Here is a 20,496-nt window from a genome sequence, read left to right as displayed (position 1 = left end):
CAATTTGTCATATCAGCAGCACTTCTTCATCTGTGGCGGACTATCCCTGCAGGTGAAAAAGTGGCCACCTGCTGCAAGTTTGGCATGGCCGGGCATTTAGCTTGGCCCTGACTACTTCCTGCCTGCACTGAGCAAGGGCAGAAGCTCTGTTTCAGCTTTGGAGCAGCGACAGTGCAGGCTATTCAACGTGGAGTAATAACGGGTGCCCACTGCTACAAAGCAGAGCTTCTGCTCTCACTCGACTAATTTGAACAGTAGGAAATTTTCTGGGTCAGACTGGTCAATCTTACGGCAGGTGGGCACTTCTTCACATGCAAGATTTTTTTGAAAAATCCAAAACTTACAGAAAATTTGGAAAAATTACCCATTTTCTGAATTTTAATTTCTCTGCTTTTAAGACAATGATACATCACAAAATAGTTACTAATTAACGTTCACCATACGTCTTCTTTATGTTGGCATCATTTTGTAAATGGCACTTATATATATATATATTTTTTTTTAAAGCCAACTTTTAAAGAGGTTGTGCAAGAATTAGAGTTTTTTGGTCAATCCCTCCTTCTCCTGCAGGTCTAGGCTCCTCTGTTGGGCTCCTTTTGATGTCAACATCCGCATTGACATTGCCACAATCGGTCACAAGCTGCGACTGTGTCAGGCTTCCCTTGTGTTATGCCAAATGGTCGTATGACGCAAGGGTAGCCACACACTACCGCGGTGATGTCAACCCAGATGCTGACATTGGGGAGCCGGCGCCGGGAAGCAGGTAAGGGCTCTTTCACACCTGCGTTCTTTTCTTCCGGCCTAGAGTTCCGTCGTCGGGGCTCTATGCCGGAAGAATCCTGATCAGTTTTATCCTAATGCATTCTGAATGGAGTGAAATCCGTTCAGGATGCATCAGGATGTCTTCAGTTCCGGAACGGAAAGTTTTTTGGCCGGAGAAAATACCGCAGCATGCTGCGCTTTTTGCTCCGGCCAAAAATCCTGAAGACTTGCCGCAAGGCCGGATCCGGAATTAATGCCCATTGAAAGGCATTGATCCGGATCCGGCCTTAAGCTAAACGTCGTTTCGGCGCATTGCCGGATCCGACGTTTAGCTTTTTCTGAATGGTTACCATGGCGGCAAGGACGCTAAAGTCCTGGCAGCCATGGTAAAGTGTAGCGGGGAGCGGGGGAGCAGCATACTTACCGTCCGTGCGGCTCCCGGTGCGCTCCAGAGTGACGTCAGGGCGCCCCAAGCGCATGGATCACGTGATCGCATGGCACGTCATCCATGCGCATGGGGCGCTCTGACGTCATTCTGGAGCGCCCCGGGAGCCGCACGGACTGTAAGTATACCGCTCCCCCGCTCCTACTATGGCAACCAGGACTTTAATAGCGTCCTGGCTGCCATAGTAACACTGAACGCATTTTGAAGACGGATCCGTCTTCAAATGCTTTCAGTACACTTGCGTTTTTCCGGATCCGGGGTGTAATTCCGGCAAGTGGAGTACACGCCGGTTCCGGACAACGCAAGTGTGAAAGAGGCCTAAGTCTTCTTTCCTTTGCAGGTCCGGCAGAATGGGGGGAGGGAAGTTGCCAAAATCCCCTCCATTGTTGCACAATCCCTTTAATGACATTCATTTCTGAATCACTTTGAGGGGCTTACATAATAGGAATCACCCATAAATGACTCCATTTTAGAAACTACACCCTCAAATTATTCAAAACTGAGTTTACAAACTTAGCCCTCTAAGTTAGCCCCATAGAAATTAAAGCAAAATGGAGGTGACATTTCAAAATTTCATTTTTTTGCAGAATTTCCAGCGCAGCTTAGTGTTGAAATACTGCCAATGTCAATATTACTACTCCTCAGCGGAATCAAGTCTTTAGGCTGACTGGGGCTTTTTTTTATTTTTAAAGGGGTATGTATGTGTTTGATTCAACACGTGTACAGTGTATATTTTTTATTCACATGGGTGTGTATGTAGTGCTTTTACAAATTTGTTTTGGGTACGTGCAAAAACTGTAGTATAAAAATGTATTCCAGTAATAAAAATCTGTACTAAAACTACCAGAGAGAGACTTTAAAATGTAATATTAAAAAAAAAAAAAAGGGACAAAATTTTGAAGATACGATCTGTGATGTACAACACTGATCAGCACTCGGAGGCTGTGGGACACACAAATAAGTTAATGCAAGGATGCAAAAAATAAAATAAAATGAGCACAGATGATAAAAAAAAAAAAACTATTTTGCCCAAATTGGAGCACAGATGTCGATCAGTGATAAACTGATCAGTCATTCATCAGTGGTCAGCGGCCACTAGATGCACACAGAAAAGCTAGTGTGGGGGCTGAAAAAAAAGTCAAACACCATGATAAAAAAAAAGCAGCTCAACGTCTGGTGAAAGCAATACCCAGTCCCCGTAGCTCTGTGTGCTTTTATTGTGTAAAAAAATAAATGATTTTATACATATGCAAATTAACCTGAGATGAGTCTCGTACAGGACTCATCTCAGGTTAATTTGCATATGTATCAAATCAGGTTTTTTTTACACAATAAAAGCACACAGAGCTATGGGGACTGGGTATTGCCGATATGCTAGCGGCCATCTAGCAACCTATGTCCTCAGCTCTGTGCACAAAATCCCGGTGACAGGTTCCCTTTAAAGAGGTTATCCAATTTCAAGAACCCCCCCCCTCCCCCCACATGTGCCAGGCCCTTCACCTGTAATATACTTACCCCGCTCCTGATCCCCGCATCACCGCTGCTGCTTCTCCCTGCACACGGATGTAAACATCCAGTGTCAGGGGGGAGCCTCTCTAGCCTCACCCACGATGCTATAGAGGCTCGTTCTCTGTCCCCGCCTGCCATTAGCTGCTTGAACCCACTCCTCCCCCTGACACCGGGTGTTTTCATCCGTGTACAGGGAGGAGAAGCAGCAGCGGCGGTGCAGGGACCAGGAGTGGCGCCGGGAGCGTGGCAAGTATATAACCGGTGAGGGGCCCGGTACATGTGGGGGGGTTTTCTTGAAATTGGATAACCCCTTTAAGGTATCCTGGAACTGCTGCAAGTGGTGATCACACCAATGTGGTAATATCACTGTAGCAGTTGCCAGGGAAGTGTACTGTACTGTGGTGCACTAGAAGTATCAGCAGATCTGGAATCACAGTACTTATACAGTGGTAATCACTTCCATCTGTGCCCACCTGCCCCCTCACTAGATTTCTTAAAGGGGTTGACCAGTTTATGCCTGCAGCTAGTAATATTCATCATTAAACTATCTGTACTGATGCCTGATAGTTTACTATGCGTAGTTCATGTTTATACGCAGGTCTCCTGACCTGTGTGCCAGAGCTGCACTGGGAACATGGCTGCTGTTTTTAGTCTGTCAGTGTACACAATGAATGTCCAATAGAGGAGGAACAACAACAAATCTCGCAAACTGTCATATTAACTAAATGCTTTTGATCATTGGGGGCCCTTTACTAACATCCCTATGCCAGTTTTTGGCTAAAAAAAAGTCTCAAGACCCTTTTTAACGACTTTTTAAAAAGTAATATTTTGTCCCGTAGATGTTTTGGGAGTGGCGGGGGGCTGAAACATCATTTATGTCTGGAAATGGCATAAATGTTGGCGAAAAACTACTCCGCTCAGTTTTTTACTCCAGGTGCATGGACCGCTGTAAATGTCTTTGGGGAGACCCCAATTCTCCCCTGACAGATTATATTGAGAGAGAGAGGGATTGGGTGTGTTGAATTTCAATGCTTTTGTTCTATTGGGATATAAGCTGCAACCAAAAATGTTAAGCGTTGCATATAAAAAATTGCAGATACAAGTCCTGTAGGTGGACCTTATACCCACATTGTGGACCACCTACTGGACTTATCTGCAAAGTAGTGATACTATATAATAATCGCTCCTTTTCTTAGATACTACATTATAAGGTTTGTTATATTTTTCATGTTACATGGGTGGCCCATGTCTGTTGCTGCCCCTCTACTTCCATTAAGAGCATTATTTATTGAATTACTACTACTCCCATTTTTGCCATCACCACCACACTACTCCTCGCCTTGCTATGTGTTCGGTTGAATGGCTACTTCTAATTATTAATTCGCTTCTGCTATAACTGCTGGGCTTTCCTTCTCACTCCTTGCCTGAGCTTAGGTTCTTAGCTTACCAGTGAAGGTGTACTATTCTGATTGCCTGGGTACTGAACTTCTGCCTGTTAACCGACTCTGATACTCTGCTGCTTGCCTTGACCTTAGCCTGTCTACCATACTGACCCTTTGCTATCTGCCCTGACCTCAGATTAGTTTCACAGAATTGCTTGAACTCTGCCTGCCCTGTCTTCTGCCTGTTTGCCAACTACAAGTATTGCCTTTGGTGCGGGCCTTTGGTGTCTGTGGCCTCCGTGTGCCAATTCGCAACTACATTGGGACTATTCCAAGAGTTAGCGGCCTGATTGTTCCGTGCAGTGAAGGCCAGATACCTGTATAAGTGTCAAAGGATGAAAACCAGGGGATTGCCAGGATAATGCCCTTAGGAGTGGCCCAAAGTCAAGCCGGTTAGTTGATCTAATGGGTCCAGACCTACTGCCTGTTACATGTTATGGAATTGTGCAATGCTTAAAAATTGACCTTTATCAAGGTTATAATGTATGCCCTGCTGTTGATAGTAACATAGTTTATAAGGCTGAATAAAGACATTTGTCCATCCAGTTCAGCCTGTTATCCTGCAAGTTGATCCTGAGGAAGGCAAAAAAAACGTCCTCCCGTCTGGGCCCGCGCTGTGTCCTGGCAGCAGCCTCATCCAGGTAAATTGCGAATGTGCCAGCTTTCTGCGCAGAAAGCTGGCGCATGCACAATTCCCCTGGATGAGGCTGCTGCCAGGACACCGCGCGGGCCCGGACGTGTATAACATTGGCGCATGCGCTCAGATTACAGCGCACTGCGAAAAAAAAAAGGAGAGGAGTGAATAATTAACGGCAGGGCGGCTCTGGGCTCCAACGGACAGAGGGACAGACCCTTGGGCACCTTATGAAGGTAATTGGCATATAAATAAAAGCGATATTTTTATTTTTTTCCCCCTCAAAAATGAAAGGACAGGTGGGGGTAAAACTAGTATATTTTTATTTAGATAAAGGAGACTAATATGATGATATGAACAGCTCTGTATCGAAAATCTGGCTGACGGAATCCCTTTAATACACTACCACCTAGCACTACAGCCACAATACTCTGGACCTCCAAACCACCTTCACATCCGTACCTATCGTAAGACAAAATTGTGTACTTCCAGACTCTTGGCTCCAGTTGCTAGGACTTGGGCAGAGAAGGGGTTGAATTGCCAAATTAACTCAGCCAGCCCATTCATGCTTGTCACTGATACACATGGAGGGGAAGGAAACGTTCTGCCACTGGAGCCTGTGTCACAGCTTTCAGTAGCTGTATTTCTGTCATCATTCTTAGGCTGGGTTCACATCAGGTTTTTCCTGTCTAACGTAAACGTTAAACGGAGGCCTCAGACTGATACCACACAGTGGCATCCGTTCCCCCTAGTATTCCATAGTGTAAAAAAAAAAAGTGTACGTCAAACAGAGGCATAAAACGTTATGTGAACCCACCCTTACTGTTAGAATATCTTGCAGTCATACCATGAGCTGGTATTTGTAGAGTTACATTATACCAAAGCAACCCATTAGACTAAAGTTGGTCAAAATAGAAGATTTCAACAAAAAAGATCATTTTAGACACCTGATGGCAGACCACCATCATCTGAAAAGAAGTCAGACATTTTTGACCTTTTCTCCGGTAGTGGGACGAAAGATCTTGCATTTGAAAGGATAATTCATGGACAAAAAACTGAAAGAACATACCAAGGAAAATAGTTTGTCCATCACCCAGTTTTATTAAACATGTATATCCAGTTCAAGTAGAGCAGCCGATATGGACTGAAATGTGTAAGGCCATGCCTGCGAAATGGTTGTTCACTTATTTCTGCTGAAATATCAACCTACGTCTGTCTGATGTGTATGGCCACCTTTAATTATACTAGTTGAAAAACCCCACTTGGTGCTCTGCTCTGATGGGCTTATCTAAATTTTTATTGTTATGCAGGAGTAATACTAAACACAGTCACAGCCATATAGCCAGCGAGATGAGCTCCGACAGAAAGACCAATGTATGTGAAGAAAGCAGGAGTCATTTGGAGGTGGTTGACTCTTCAGGAACTCAGGCTAAAGATCACAACCTAAACAATCCACAAGATGACAATATACAAAAGTCTGCATCAAATGACAATGACTTGATCTGTCTTGAAGAAAATAACTTCACAACAGCAAATGCATCCCCGACAGATTGCCCGACTAAAAGCCTAACACCTCCCATCTGTACAAGTCCAGGTGAAGAACCAGAGAACTTCTTGAAAGACCAAAAATTGTGTGTAGATGAGCAGGTCTCAAGTCCAGGAGAAAGAGAGAGTGAATCTGAGTCCCAGATGGAAGTTGATGATGATCTTGTAGTTGGAATAGAGTCAAAGAAGGATATGACTTCTAGCTATGTGTTGGGAGAAAAAGAACAAGGGAGTCGTAGAGAGAGCAATAAATACTCTTCAGAACAGATAGGTGCAGCGGGCAATGTTCCTTCAATGTCCCATGAACAAAAATTGAAAAAAAATGCAAGCCAGAGATTAGCAATGCTGGCGACTCATGTTACCGGTGTAAACAAGGGTGAAGATGTAAGGTAAAGTCCATTGTTCTTGCTTCTTGAGAATTTGTCTGAATGTGTGTACATGTGTTGTGTTGTCATATATTTTAGGCTTATTTTCACATTTCACGTTTTGTTATCCTGTAGATAGAGAATATCTCACCCCTACTGATACTAATCACTGCACCCCACACTGAGGAGCAGTTTGCAAAGACAGTGTGCATGCTTGACTGCTGCCTCACTCATTCAAAGTCCATGGGACTGTCGAAGAATTCCAAGTACATCACTACTCAATCTTCTGCAGTCTCTGAGACATGACTGAGTGGAGCAGCAACATGCAGGGTAGTGATCACTGAGGCATCTAGTGGTCAGACATGGCGGGTATTATACAGCAGGCTCCTGGGCGCAATGATCAGGATTGGCAATGACACCTAAGATGCCGTGCCCAACAGCGATCGCAACATCTATGAGATTAGGCAGAGGAAAGGAGCTCCCTCTGCCTTCCGATCAAACCCCCTGTATTGAAATTGCAGGGCTTTGATTGGTTACCATGACAGCCTGTGGCCTGCTGAAGGTTCCCAGGCATGTCCTGGTAAGCTGCCTGTAAAGCTGTGCACGAGGCACAGCTTCACAGGCATGCGATTGAAAATCTCATAGACAACAATAGTTTTCTATTATGGTCTACAGGACAAGTGATCAGAAGATCGCAGGTTATAGCACCCGAAGGGGGTTAAAAGTTATTGAGTAAAAAGTAAAAAAAATCTAAAATTATAATATTCAAATCACACCCCTTTCCCAATTTTACATATTAAAATAAACTATATTAAAAAAAATGACCGGTAAATGTTTGAACTATTAAAATCTAAAACTATTTTTCCTGCACAGTGACGCTATAGTGGGGGAAAAAATTACACATGATTCGCCATTTTAAGTGCAAGCAAAAGTGATACTTGCCATTTTTAATGCGATCAAAAGTCGTACTTGCCCCAAAAATGATACCAATAAAAACGACAGTACGGCCAACAAAAAACAAGCCCTCATACAGCTCTGTAGACTGAAATATAAAAAAAAAATTATGGCTGTTAGAATATCGTGATGCAAAGAAAATTTAGATTTTTTTGTTAAAGGGAGTCTGTCACCTCCATATGGCCATATACAGTGCTTACATGGCTCTGTAGCACACCTATACAGGATTGTAACGGTACCTTTGTTCTTTTCTTTAGACTTGCACAAGCAGGAAAAACAAATTAATTCATATGCAAATGAGCACTCGCAAGTGCCCAGGGGCGGCATTCAGTGTGTAGGTGCCCAGGCTGCTCTGCCTTCTTTTCACTTTACTCCTCCCCAGCCTCTTCCTTTGCCCGCCCTCCAAGTCTCTTGCCTCATCAATAGGGCAAAGGCAGAGACTGGGGAGGAGTAAAGTGAAAAGAAGGCAGAGCAGCCTGGGCATCTACACACTGAACGCCGCCCCTGGGCACTTGTGAGTGCTCATTTGCATATGAATTAAACTTCGTTTTTCCTGCTTGTGCAAGTCTAAAGAAAAGAACAAAGGTACCTTTACAATCCTGTATAGGTGTGCTACAGAGCCATGTAAGCACTGTATATGGCCATATGTAGGTGACAGACTCCCTTTAAGTAAGCTATACAAATTTGGTTTGGCCATAATCGTATAGACCCACAGAATAAGAACATCATGTGTTTTTTTTTAGCACATAGTAAAGGTCATAATACCAAAACCTTAGTGGAATTGCGTTTTTTATTTCAATTTTACCCCACAAAGAAATGTTGTCTATTACTAGACATGGTAAATTAAATGGTGCCATTAAAAACACAACTTGTCTAAGCCCTCATATGGCTAAGTCAACAGAAAATTTTAAAAGTTATGGCTATTGGAATGTGGAGAGGAAAAAACGAATATGCACAAATGGATGATCTTTAAGGGGTTTAAGAGCATCCGTCTTTATGATCAACCCTATTAAACCAGGCATACTGCTTGGTGGGGTCTGATCATGGTGAATTAAATGAGCCCTCTATATGGATGTGCCGTTGAAGCATAATTACTACTTTTATTCTTATACAGATGAGCTGATTGGAGCACCAAGGACTGGCCTAACCCCTCAGAGCACCACTTTACTTCCTCTTCCCAGTCGCCATTCCCCTTCATGACTTGATTGATAGGGCCAGGCATCCTCTCTGTTCTGATTCCTGACCCTGAAATCTTACACTTATGCCAGTGAAACTTCAATCATGGGCAGTTGATCTTAGAAGGCTCTTCCGGGTCTGAGATCTGCACTGCGCTAATGCTGGTTACAGCTGTCAACTCCCAGAAGAAAAGATGCATGGCTTCTAAATCGGCGAAGTATGTTTACCCAAATCTCCATCCCACTAAGCTCTAGTATCTTCCCAGGTTTGTCCTGTACTGGTGCCAGCTTCTGCTAGTTAAGGCGGGTTTAGGCACTCCGATGTACAGCCGATTGTTGGGAAGGAGGTGATCTCCTTCACAGTATGAAGACGAGGGATCGCTATTGCAATTGCTCGTCACCATACGGAATCATTGTTTCTGGGCAGCAGATCACTGTTTTGACATCACGATCTGCTGCCCAGAAATGGTAATTGGTGTGGCTGCACGAACGATGAAAGGACTGGGCAAGTTAAAATCCAAGAGCCAAAGTATTTTTCCTCTCGATATCTGCAGTGGGGAGAGTCGGGAGGCCTCTTTACACATTAGATTATGGGTGCACAACATCTTCTTGCCTGAGAGCCACATTGTCAGTCTGCATGCTGGCTCCACTTTCCAAATGACCGCCTATTGCAGTGCTTTTCTCCCCATGTCTCCCTCCATTGTAGTTTATCCGAGATGCTTTCATAGTCACCTCTCCATTTCATCTACTCCTTTCTGTAGTGCCTTACAGGGATCACAAGACCCCCATTTTGCCAATATATGTGGATGTCCAAGGTGGCCACACTGTGCCCCACCAGTACTTGCCAGTCAACACTCTCACTCTACATGCCACTTTATTTCTCTCGGAACACAAAAAATAAATGTAAGCAGCCACGAGACACTCACAGGCATGCCTATGAGCAGGCGGTCGGGGGCTGCACAGAATGGCATCGCAGGCTGCAAGTTGTGCACCCCTGTATTAGATGTTAGGCCATGGTCTCCAGGATTGGTACGATTGCAAGGTCACTTGAAGTTGCAGTAAGCCAGTATTCATCTATTTATTTTACTATCCATAGCTTGAGCGTTACCAAATGTCACTGTATGGCACAGGCCTAAACAAGGACATATGCCAGATAAACTTTCCAAAGGATTAAACTGATGCGGCCTAAATTTACCCATTAGACCCTGAACTAGAGTTGGAAAGGCTAGATCACTACATACTTCAGAATTGATTGAGATTATGTACATGTTCCGGCTGCCGCATGTGGCCCAAGAACCTGTGCGCCCACAGTGGCCAATGGATCGGCCACACGATTTTAAGGTGAGACATCACCCTCACCTGCAAAATTGTGTGGCTCCTGGCTGCCACTTGTGGGTAGGGTTTTGGCCGGTTGCTGCAGCAAGAACATGTAAACTTATGTGCAGAAAATTAGTAATCCTACATCAGTTGGCCTTCTCAAATAATTTAGTCAAGAAAGGCCTGGGTTGTTCAGACTCCTTAAAGGGCTAGTGCAGATACACCCATCCACCCAATCAGTGGTGAATGGCCGCTACTTCATGCTGGGAAGGACTTCAGTGAGTAGGTTGCAGAGGTGGTATCCTGTGTAATGGAAACCCATGCGTGATGCATTGGCCGGTTGCTTTAGCCATTGTTCAGCCCAGATTTCAGCTGCGTCTCTCCATGCCTAATGTGAGATCAGACGGGAGAGTATGTCCAGACAACCCCTGTAAATTTTTGAGGAGCATGATGGTGAAACACTTGGCACCCTCTAGTGGAACCATTTTATATATTATTTTTTTTTTTTTTCTCCAGATATTCATGTGTCAAGCACATTTAGCACAGGGTAGATTCAGTTCAGTATAATTTTAGAAATCTAATGTTTGATGCTTTTAGTAGAAGTTTAGCTAGCTTTTATCTACAATTTCTGGAGGTTTTTCCTTGTAATTGTTCACATTGTGTCCTGGCCAGATGATGAGGTACATTGCACCCTGTGGATTAGCATTCTTTGCTGCCCTGGAAGTTAAACGTGGGATTTGGAAGAGACCTTTTGAATTTCACACAGTCGAGTGCTCCTTCAAAGATGTGTAAGTTCCCGCTGTAAGGGTTAATTTATCTGTCCTCTGTGAATGCTGAACAGTCAGTCGAAAGTCTTTATGTAGTTCTAGTTATAAGGCCCTTTTATTTATTAGAGCTCTGCATCTTCAGGTTGCTTTTGGTGAATGCCCAGGTTTATATTTCTAATGCCTCATTCACATGTCAGCGTTCGGTCAGTGATTTCCCTCAGTGATTTTGAGCCAAAACCAGGCGCGGCTCTAAACACAGAACAGGAGCAGATCTTTCCCTTATACCTTATGTCTGTAGAGGCTCCACTTCTGGTTTTGGCTCAAAATCGCTGATGTAAATCACCGACCAAAACACTGACTGTGAATGAGGCATAAATGTAGTAATATTCCTGACCTGGCAGATTATCAAGTGTTCTGGAGTACTGGGCATCAATAAAAGAAAGTATAGTCAATTTAGTTTTACACTTCAGTCCTACAGGAGATTGTCTAAGGCTACTTTCACATTAGCGTTCCCCTGCCAGGCCCTGCTAACGCTAGCCCACGTGTGCGGCCGGAAGTCCACTCTGGCCCCATTTACTATGGGTCCGGTTGCAGCACGGCAAACATGCTGCATGCTGCGGTTTTGTCCGGCCGCCTCTCGGCATGTTTGCCGGGGATCATGCATGTTGGTTTCAACGTGCCCGACCCTTTGATTCTGGGGGAGATGAGCTGCTACTAGAGGAGTTGAACGTTCCATACAGCTGGACTCCGCCATGTTTGCAGCAGCTACCTCCCACAACAGCAGAAGATCAGGCATACTGAAATCCAACATGCTGCATTCTTCTTTCCCTTGACATCTGCTATCCTGGCAGTGTCTTTAGACCCCTGAATGCATTATCTAGTTGGCCACTCCATTGGATGACTTTTATAGAGTATGTATGAACACCGTTAGGCAAGGAGGCAGTTTATTATAATCGCCTGTAGTGCAATTGTCTGCAGTGGAGACCAGGCAAGTTCAACTCTGTCCCCTGACAGGAGCTTTAGTGTTTGTCCTGATACACAGAGAATGGTTTTCTTTCTAGGTCTACCATCCCTAGGCCCCCCATTCATGTGATAGAAGCCAAGAGAGTCCTTTTGACTGCTGTCTTTCTTGCCTCTGGATACAATGGCATCCAGATGTTTTTATCTACAATTTGATGCCGTTGTGTGCCTATATGGTGGCTTCCATCAGAGGTGTATGGCAGGGAATCTTCCGACAGATGCCACAAAAATGCAGTGTCAATTATTATTCCTGGCAAGCAGATTGCCTTTTAGACAGCTCGATCTGCTGCTCAGGAACGATCATTTTTGGTACCGGCAGAACTACACAGTCACCTGATGAGCGAGCGTTTGATCGCTGGCACCTTTTACACAGGCCAATTATCGAGAACGAGCGTTTATACAAAAGGACATTTCCTCAAGTCCTCCAAAAATATAAGACTGTGTCCAGAAGCTGCCGAAATCTATTGAGCCTAAAGTTTGGATCTAAACTTCCGTAGTCGGTGTGTATGAGTGTGAATGGCCTGCAATCCTTTCATTGTCTGTACGTGCTCCTATGGCACTCTGCCTACTGTTGAATAACTCTCATCTGTTGCATATACAGCAAGGTGACATGGCTGGGGACGCCACTGGCAGAAATGAACCGAATGCCTGTTTGTCACATACAAGAGCAGGCACTGAGGCCTTCTCCAAGCCACACGGTTACTGTGAAGGTAAGATCGAAGGGGAAATGATACTCACATCTGTGAGGTTACTGTTCTTTTTATGCCACAGTATTATACTCCTCTAAAGCCAAAGTCAGGATGGATTGGGCCTAACTGGACCCAACTGAGGTCACAAATTTCATTAAAATTAGAGTTGAGCGAACCTGCCTTTAGGGAGGTTCGGGGTTTAAGTGAATTATGTCATGGATTCCGTTCTCACAGAATCCAAAAGGTAATTCCATGCCTGCATGGCGTCATAATATAAGTGTATGGCCAGCAGAACGGAACCCTCAGGGCTGGCCATACACTTGTATTATGCGGCATGCCGGCATTGAATTATGTGATGGATTCCGTGAGAACGGAAACAATTGCGTAATTTACTTAACCCTTTCAGTGCCGAGCCACTTTTCATCTTAAATCCCAGGCCGATTTTTGCAAAGCTGACATGTCATTTTATGTGGTAATAACTTTGGAACGAATTTACTTATCCAAGCCGTTCTGAGATTGTTTTCTCGTGACACATTGTACTTCACGACAGTGGTAAATTTGAGTCGATATCTTTCACCTTTATATATAAAATAATCCAAAATTTACCAAAGATTTGAAAAAAAAAATCACAATTTTCTAAATTTGAATTTCTCTACTTTTAAGACAGATGGTAATACCTCATACAATAGTTATCAATCAACATTCCCTATGTGTCTGCTTTATGTTGGCATCATTTTGTAAATGTCATTTTATTTTTTTGGGACGTTAGAAGGCTTCGAATTTTTCCGATTTTCAACAACATTTCCAAAACCATTTTTTAAGCACCAATTCAGTTATAAAGTGATTTTGAAGGGCTTACGTTATGGAAACCACCCATAAATGACCCCATTTTAGAAATTACACCCCTCAAATTATTCAAAACTGATGTTACAAACTTTGTTAACCCTTGAGGTGTTCCACAAGAATTAAAGGAAAATGGAGGTGAAATTTCGAAATTTCACTTTTTTGGTATTTTTTTTTTTGGGGGTTTTAATCATTTATTTCTTGCAACACAGCAAGGGTTAACAGCAAAATAAACCTCAGGATATATTACTCTGATTCTGCAGTTTAGAGAAATACCCCATATGTGGTAAACTGCTGTATGGGCATGTGCCAGTGGTCAGAAGGAAAGGAGCACCATATGGATTTTGGAGGTAGATTTTGCTAGAATGGTTTTTAGGCACCATTTTTAAGAGACCCTGACGTACCCCTCAGTGGAAATCCTCAAAAAGTGACCCCATTTTGGAAACTACACACCTTAAAGAATATATTAAGGGGGGTACTGAGCACTTTGACCCCCTAAGCGTTTTACGGAATTTGGAAACACTTGGCTGTGAAAATGAAAAGTTTAATTTCTTCTAATAAAATGTTGCTTTAGCCCCAAATTTTTCATTTTCACAAGGGGTAACAGTAGAAAAAGCACCCCATAATTTATTACCCATTTTCTCCTGAATACGGCAACACCCCATATGTGGTGGTAAACCGATGTGGGGGCGCATGGCAGGATTCAGAACGGAAGGAGCGCCACATGGCTTTTGCAGCGCAGATTTTGATGGATTGGATTTTTTGAGTAATTGTCTTATGTGGGGGCTCATTTTTTGAGGGATGAGGTGACGTTTTCACTGGTACCATTTTGGGGTACATTTATTTTTTTATATATACAGCATTCACCTGATGGAGTGGATCATGTGATATTTTTATAGAGGCGGTCGATACAGACACTGCGATACCTAATATGTGTACTTTTCTTTATTTTTCCCTATTTTTATTTTTTTTACTTTATTTTGGGAAACGCGTTTTATTTTTTTAAACTTAATTTATTATTTGTTATTTTTGTCCCACTCTGGGACTTCAACTTTTGGGGGTCTGATCCCCTTTACAGTGCATTACAATACTTCTGTATTGTAATGCATTGGCTGTAAGTGTATTACACAGTGTAATACACTTACAGCCTTCCTGCCTTTGCAATCCAGGGGGCTGATCTCACAGGCTCACAGGGATGGCAGCCATGATGACTAAGGAAGGCATTGGGCTGCCGTCCCTGCCATTGGGTCCCCGTCACAGCAGCGTGGGGACCCGATGGACACTCTGGACCCGTGAGGATACCGCACATGCCACGGTCACGCTAACCGTGGCAGTGCAAGGGTTAATGTGCCTGCATTGGTGTTTTCAGCGATGCTGGCGCATACAGCACACTTCCCAGTGCAGCACATATATACGGCGCTGGTATCCTACGGGTTAAACCCCGAACTCGACCCTGCCAAAAGGCAGGTTCGCTCAACTCTGATTAAAATCAATAGGAATATTAAACTGGTTGTCCCATCAGCGGTCTCTATGCCCTACTACGGTATATGAATGGTCATTGGGAGGGTTGCCTGATTAGACTTGCTTCTATGGGCCATGGTGGAGAACTGCTGACATGCAATAGGGCCCCCCGTGTATTGCACAGATGGCCATTCAGCCAAATGGTGGCCATGTTACATGTCTGCTGCAATGGTCACTGGATATCAACAGAACGCCCGTAATTTCTCCTAAAAAAAAAACAACAATTTTTGTCTATGATGAGGCAATCCCTTTAACGGAAAGATTTCTCACATTTATTTTCCTGCAAAATTGACAACACGACAATATAGAGGAAATTGCTTTTTTTCACAGTTTGACCAATTAGAAGAGAATGTGGTGCCCTTACCGCATCCGACTTCTTTCGTTGACAAATGGGACAACATACACGTTAAAATGCCCTTCTCACATCTGAACCTTTATCCGGTAGATGACCAGGTAAGAAATCTATGACAAAATAAACTGCAGTGATTGAAGTTGTTCCCACATTTATGGTCTGACTTGCTTACAGAATGGAGGAAAGGTGTCTGGGAGTCGATGGAACCTCATAAAGACCTCTCTCAGTAGGAATTTAAGAAACTCAAGTGAATTGAAGGTAGGTACTGGAGTCTACGCAGTAAGCTTACTGCAGCCGACTGACCATGGATGGGATAACTTCAAACAATTTGTGTGGAATAAGCGATGAATCGCTATAGAACCATGCTGGTCACACTTTATGTTGCATTAGGTTAAGGCTGCAGTAAACGATTATTTTAGAAATCGAATATTCTATTGATTTATTTTTTACGATGAATCAAGTAATCTAATAAGAAAAAATTAATTTATAGACAGTTTTCCTTTATAAAAACGCATCAGACCCCCTCCCATCAGTCCCCAACACCTTCGTTCCCCCCTGTGCGATAAGCCCAAGTGCATCAGTTCCCCCCAGTGCCGTCAGCTCCGTTCCCCCCCCAGTGCCGTCAGCTCCGTTCCCCCCCCTTGCCGTCAGCTCCACTATCCCCCCCCCCCTTGCCGTCAGCTCCACTATCCCCCCCCCCTTGCCGTCAGCTCCACTATCCCCCCCCCTTGCCGTCAGCTCCACTATCTTCCCCCCCTTGCCGTCAGCTCCACTATCTTCCCCCCCCCCCCCTTGCCGTCAGCTCCACTATCTTCCCCCCCCCCTTGCCGTCAACTCCACTATTCCCCCCCCCCCTTGCCGTCAACTCCACTATCCCCCAGTGCCACCATCTCCCCCTCCTAGCCATGTCCCCAGCGACAGTACTTACCTTTCCTGTAAGGGCGCCACTCCACAGCTCCTCCATCATCTTTTCTGCGGCTGCACTGTCCTGACATCACACAGCGTCGGGTCATAGTGCACGCTTACGTGCACTATGACCTGACTATGTGTCAGGAAGAAAGTGTAGCACGATGCGGGTGACCACGGAGTGGTGAGTAATAGCTCGTGGTCACATGACACAAACGAATCCTCGATGCAAAAAATTTCAATCGAGTAATCATTTCAGCCCTACATTAGGTACTGTTACCCCAATTTTATTAAATGTATTAATGTTTGTTTTTTAATTAGTTTTTAATGTTCACTGCTGTCAGTTCTTTTGGACATCCCCTTTAAATTAGCTTTTTTTGTTTGATTATCGGCAACCAACAGAAACTAAGAAGTAATGAAGTTGACAGAATAGTGTAAGAAATTATTGCATAACAGTATTGCTTTTTTCTTGCTCCTCTTTTTACTGGCCTGCAGATGGCGATATACTCCCACATACATGGGAATCACATACTCCTTATTTGACATTCACTGCGTGTTCTAAGCATATGAACATTTTGTCCTTCCAGGAGGCAATTCTGTCATACAATACATTGTACTCCAAGAAATGGGACTTTACAGCATTAAATGACTTTTGCGTGAAGGTAATAATTTTATTTTCTAACTTCCAGATTTATGAAGTATTGTGCATGTATTGGGGAGTAACAATGAAACACCTACATTGTGATGCCAGTCACCATTTGCCTGATATAAGTACTATAGCATGACTTTGTAAATGTAATAAACCTCATCTTTTCGCATAAACATAGAATTATCCATTTAGGTGTCCTTCAGCTACGTCTTCCCGTATACGTCCATTTTCGGTTTGTTCGAGTGTGTAGTAGTTGTGGGGAGAGAGGAGTAAGGATATTGTTCGTTCCCCCCCCCCCCCAATGCAGAAAAACCTTAACGTAATGCAGAACCAGCAAACTGCGCGAGATCAGATCTCATGTACACTTTTCTTTTTTTATTGGGTGTGGACTTTGAAATCTGCAGCATGTCAACTGTGTTTTTCTTGTGCAGTTTTTACCCTTTTCAATGGAAGAGTGAGATCTGCAAAAAAATCTGCATCAAATCCACACCAAAATCACAATAGCGCGGTTTATGTGGTGGTGTTTGTTTTTGTTTTTTTATGTGTGGTTTTGGTGCGGATTTCTGCACACATCTGTACCACGTCCAGGCACCCTATATCATTGACAACTTATCTCTTGCCCAATCTTTCTATGAAGCCCCTATGCACATAAGATAGTCGACTGGTCCCACAAAAATTGGCGGGTATTCGTATGCCTCCCCATTGATCTTTGTGCACTCTGGTTCCTTTTACGCCTTTTGGTCCTTGGGGAAAAGAAAGCAGTCCATTTATGAATACTTGTAAACTACTTGCTGTCTTTTTGAGTGCGAAAGTTGGGGAATATCCTCAGTTAATGTTTGGTAGAAGGCGGGTTACAAGGATCCGTATTGTATAAGAAGCATGAAAAAGAAATAGAAAATACAGGTATACTGCATACTAGGAAACATTGTGAATAATATAGGGTAAGAATCCTTGACTGAGGCCTCATACACACGACTGTATGTATTTTGCAGAATGCACACCATGGAGCCATTGAAGCCAGTGGGTCAGCAAAAATGCGGCACACAGACCGCATCCGTAATTTGCGGATCTGTGATTTGTTGAACCCAAAACTGACACGGTTGTGTGCATGAGGACTTGTATTGACTTCCACACAGGCTAAAATAACTGGAGATGATTGTGTCCATACTTCACGTGTTTTAACTGGCAGTGCAATATATTATATACATTTTTGGGTGCAATTAGACAGTTGAGCAGGCTTCATACCTAGTAAAAATAGCAGAGCCATTGCTGTGGTGCTACCCTCGTGTTAGAAAGTTAAATAGGACTACCCTATACTGGATCCTTCATAGCAGCTACAGGCGCCACTTTTATGCTATATACCCAGCTTGGTAACAGGGCTGCCCTTACTACGCTTTATACAGACGAGGGCACGAGAGTCCTCTGTGAGGTCCTTACTGTCTCTAGAGACCCCCATGACGTCCTGTGCCTGAGAGGACTTGTCTGCCCTTTATACAGTACAAGGACTCGGTCAAGGACCCCCACTCTTCCCCTTCAGCAGGGCATCCTTTACTATGCCATCTAAAATAAAGGAGCTCTGCGGTATAAGAAGCCTGGTTTAAAGCGCATATTAAACACAGGCCATAGCCTCGGTGCATTACTATAATGGGGGTTTGTGGGAAGTGACGTACTGACGATGCCTAGGATGAATATATAAGCAGATCCTTTTTTGTACTTGAAGTAATAATGATGAGGTCTTCCTTTTGAAGGATATTTCGAGTGGTTACACTAAATCTCAGGGGTTATTCTGCATCTTGCTAATGCTTTTTGTCATTGTCAGAAGAATTTGTACCCTATACACAGTCATCCGTAATGCATCCCTGCAGATCAATGGGAAGCAATCCCTTTGAAAGCTTTGGGGTCAATAATGATTGCATTTAGAGATTGCATATGTTGTGTTTGTGCATTCTGCTGCATGCTTCAGTCTTTTATATGTAATTACCCGTGATTGCTGTATAGCGCTACAAATAGCCTGCAGCACCGCAAGTTTTAATTTTCAGTTGTGCAGTGGGTGCCACTGCCATATTGATGCATGGCGCTATTAACTGAAGATGATAAGGTAGCTGAGATCATTCCCGTATTATGCAAAGGAAAAAAAAATCTTGTTTGATTCCTTGCATGCTGTCTAATGGACAGTCATTCACTTGCTCCCACCTATTCATGGGGTACATGCAGGGCCAGCAGCCTGCCCTACCGTGTGTAATTAATTTAATATATATACTTACCCTGGCCGTGTCATAAGCAGATACACTTTTTACTAGAATCCTAACTCCAAGAAGGACTCCCAAGAGATGTGATCAGCTAGCTGAAGCGGTCGCAGTGCTCGCCCTGTTCGCTGTTTAACGGGGTATTCCAGTTGTTTGAAGTTATCCTCCTATCTACAGGATCGGATATTAGATTGGTGGAGGTACGACCGCTGAGACCCCCACCGATCACAAGAACAGGGGCCCCATACCCCTTGCAGGTCCCCCGAAATGAATGGAGCAGTGCGTGCCTGCCCTATTTATTTCTATGGAAGTTCTGGACATAGACAAGTACAGCGCCCCACTATCTCCGGAATGCCCATAGAAATGAATGGAGCAGCGGTCCCAGCGGTATCCCCACCAATCTATTAGTTATTTCCTATCCTGTTGGTAGGGGGTAGCTTCAAACAACTGAAATACCCCTCTAACGGCATGCTGTCTATCTGTAGAGGTGGTGCAGTGTAACTACAACCTCTTCTTCAGTTCATAAGCGCCGCAACCTCTCCAAACAGATAACTGGCAGAGATGTTGGGAGTCGTTCCCCCGCTGATCTGATATTAGGGAACTACTCAGAGGATAGGTCATCAGTACACTGGCACTGCACAGCCAGAAAAATTGGTGTAGAATTCCCAGTTTTGTCACATTTTTTGTGAAGTGTACTATGCCATAGACGCATTTCTTGGTCCTGACACTACTGTGTAGGCAGAATCCCTTGACTGCCGGTCTGTGAGTGGTAGACATAGACCTGATTGATTTGAGAGTTAAGCACATGTCCTACTCAATTACATATAGTTGATAAATGGACCCTCACTGTATTAGAGGCCTCTGCTCATATGACAGATCGTCTACGCGGCAGATCCTATTAGCCAGGGATTGTAGCATGTTTTGTACTCGCCAATAATATGAATCTGCAGCTGACAGCACATCACGTAGTTCTCTATTCTAGGCTCAAAGACAAATCTGTCTTTTCTGATCCAGCCTGATCCACAAAATGTGTAAAGCCAGAAGAAAGCCCCATGATTTGTCACCAAACCCCTGAAGACTCTACCATGAGTTAAGGAGGGTGGGATTCTGGGATATGGTTAATTCTTCTGAAACCACAAAGAAAAGATTTGTGGACTTTTCACTGTATTAATACTTGATCTTATTTTTTGTAACTTACATCTCTGTCTGGTGCTCTCCAGTACCTAAGATGACATTGTAAGATGACATGGCATGCCAAGTGACTGGAATGGGCCGCAGTACCAGACACCGCTACACAGACAGATGGAAACGGCAAAGGGACCCTTCGTTATGCTGTTCGGTGCAGGTCACGGACT

The 20,496-nt window shown here is 43.9% G+C and overlaps 1 protein-coding gene across 5 annotated transcripts in view; it reads left to right on the top strand.

Annotated features, from left to right (window-relative positions):
* Positions 1 to 20,496, top strand: part of PARG (poly(ADP-ribose) glycohydrolase) — a 115,213-nt gene that overhangs the window by 29,704 nt on the left and 65,013 nt on the right. For 2 of the 5 annotated variants that reach the window (XM_040437954.1, XM_040437953.1), the window contains exons 3-7: positions 6,103 to 6,726; positions 12,537 to 12,645; positions 15,319 to 15,441; positions 15,515 to 15,598; positions 16,834 to 16,908. In XM_040437954.1, the coding sequence (XP_040293888.1) occupies positions 6,143 to 6,726; positions 12,537 to 12,645; positions 15,319 to 15,441; positions 15,515 to 15,598; positions 16,834 to 16,908 (975 nt within the window). In that variant the 5' untranslated portion in view covers positions 6,103 to 6,142. Of the gene's footprint in view, positions 1 to 6,102; positions 6,727 to 10,820; positions 10,937 to 12,536; positions 12,646 to 15,318; positions 15,442 to 15,514; positions 15,599 to 16,833; positions 16,909 to 20,496 lie in introns of all 5 variants that reach the window. The other 3 variants (XM_040437957.1, XM_040437956.1, XM_040437955.1) reach the window with 2 other exon arrangements.

This window comes from Bufo bufo, chromosome 6, assembly GCF_905171765.1.
Source record: "Bufo bufo chromosome 6, aBufBuf1.1, whole genome shotgun sequence".
NCBI classification, from domain to species: Eukaryota; Metazoa; Chordata; class Amphibia; order Anura; family Bufonidae; genus Bufo; species Bufo bufo.
Note: the sequence above shows the minus strand (reverse complement) of the source record. Positions and strands in the feature narration are given on the sequence as shown.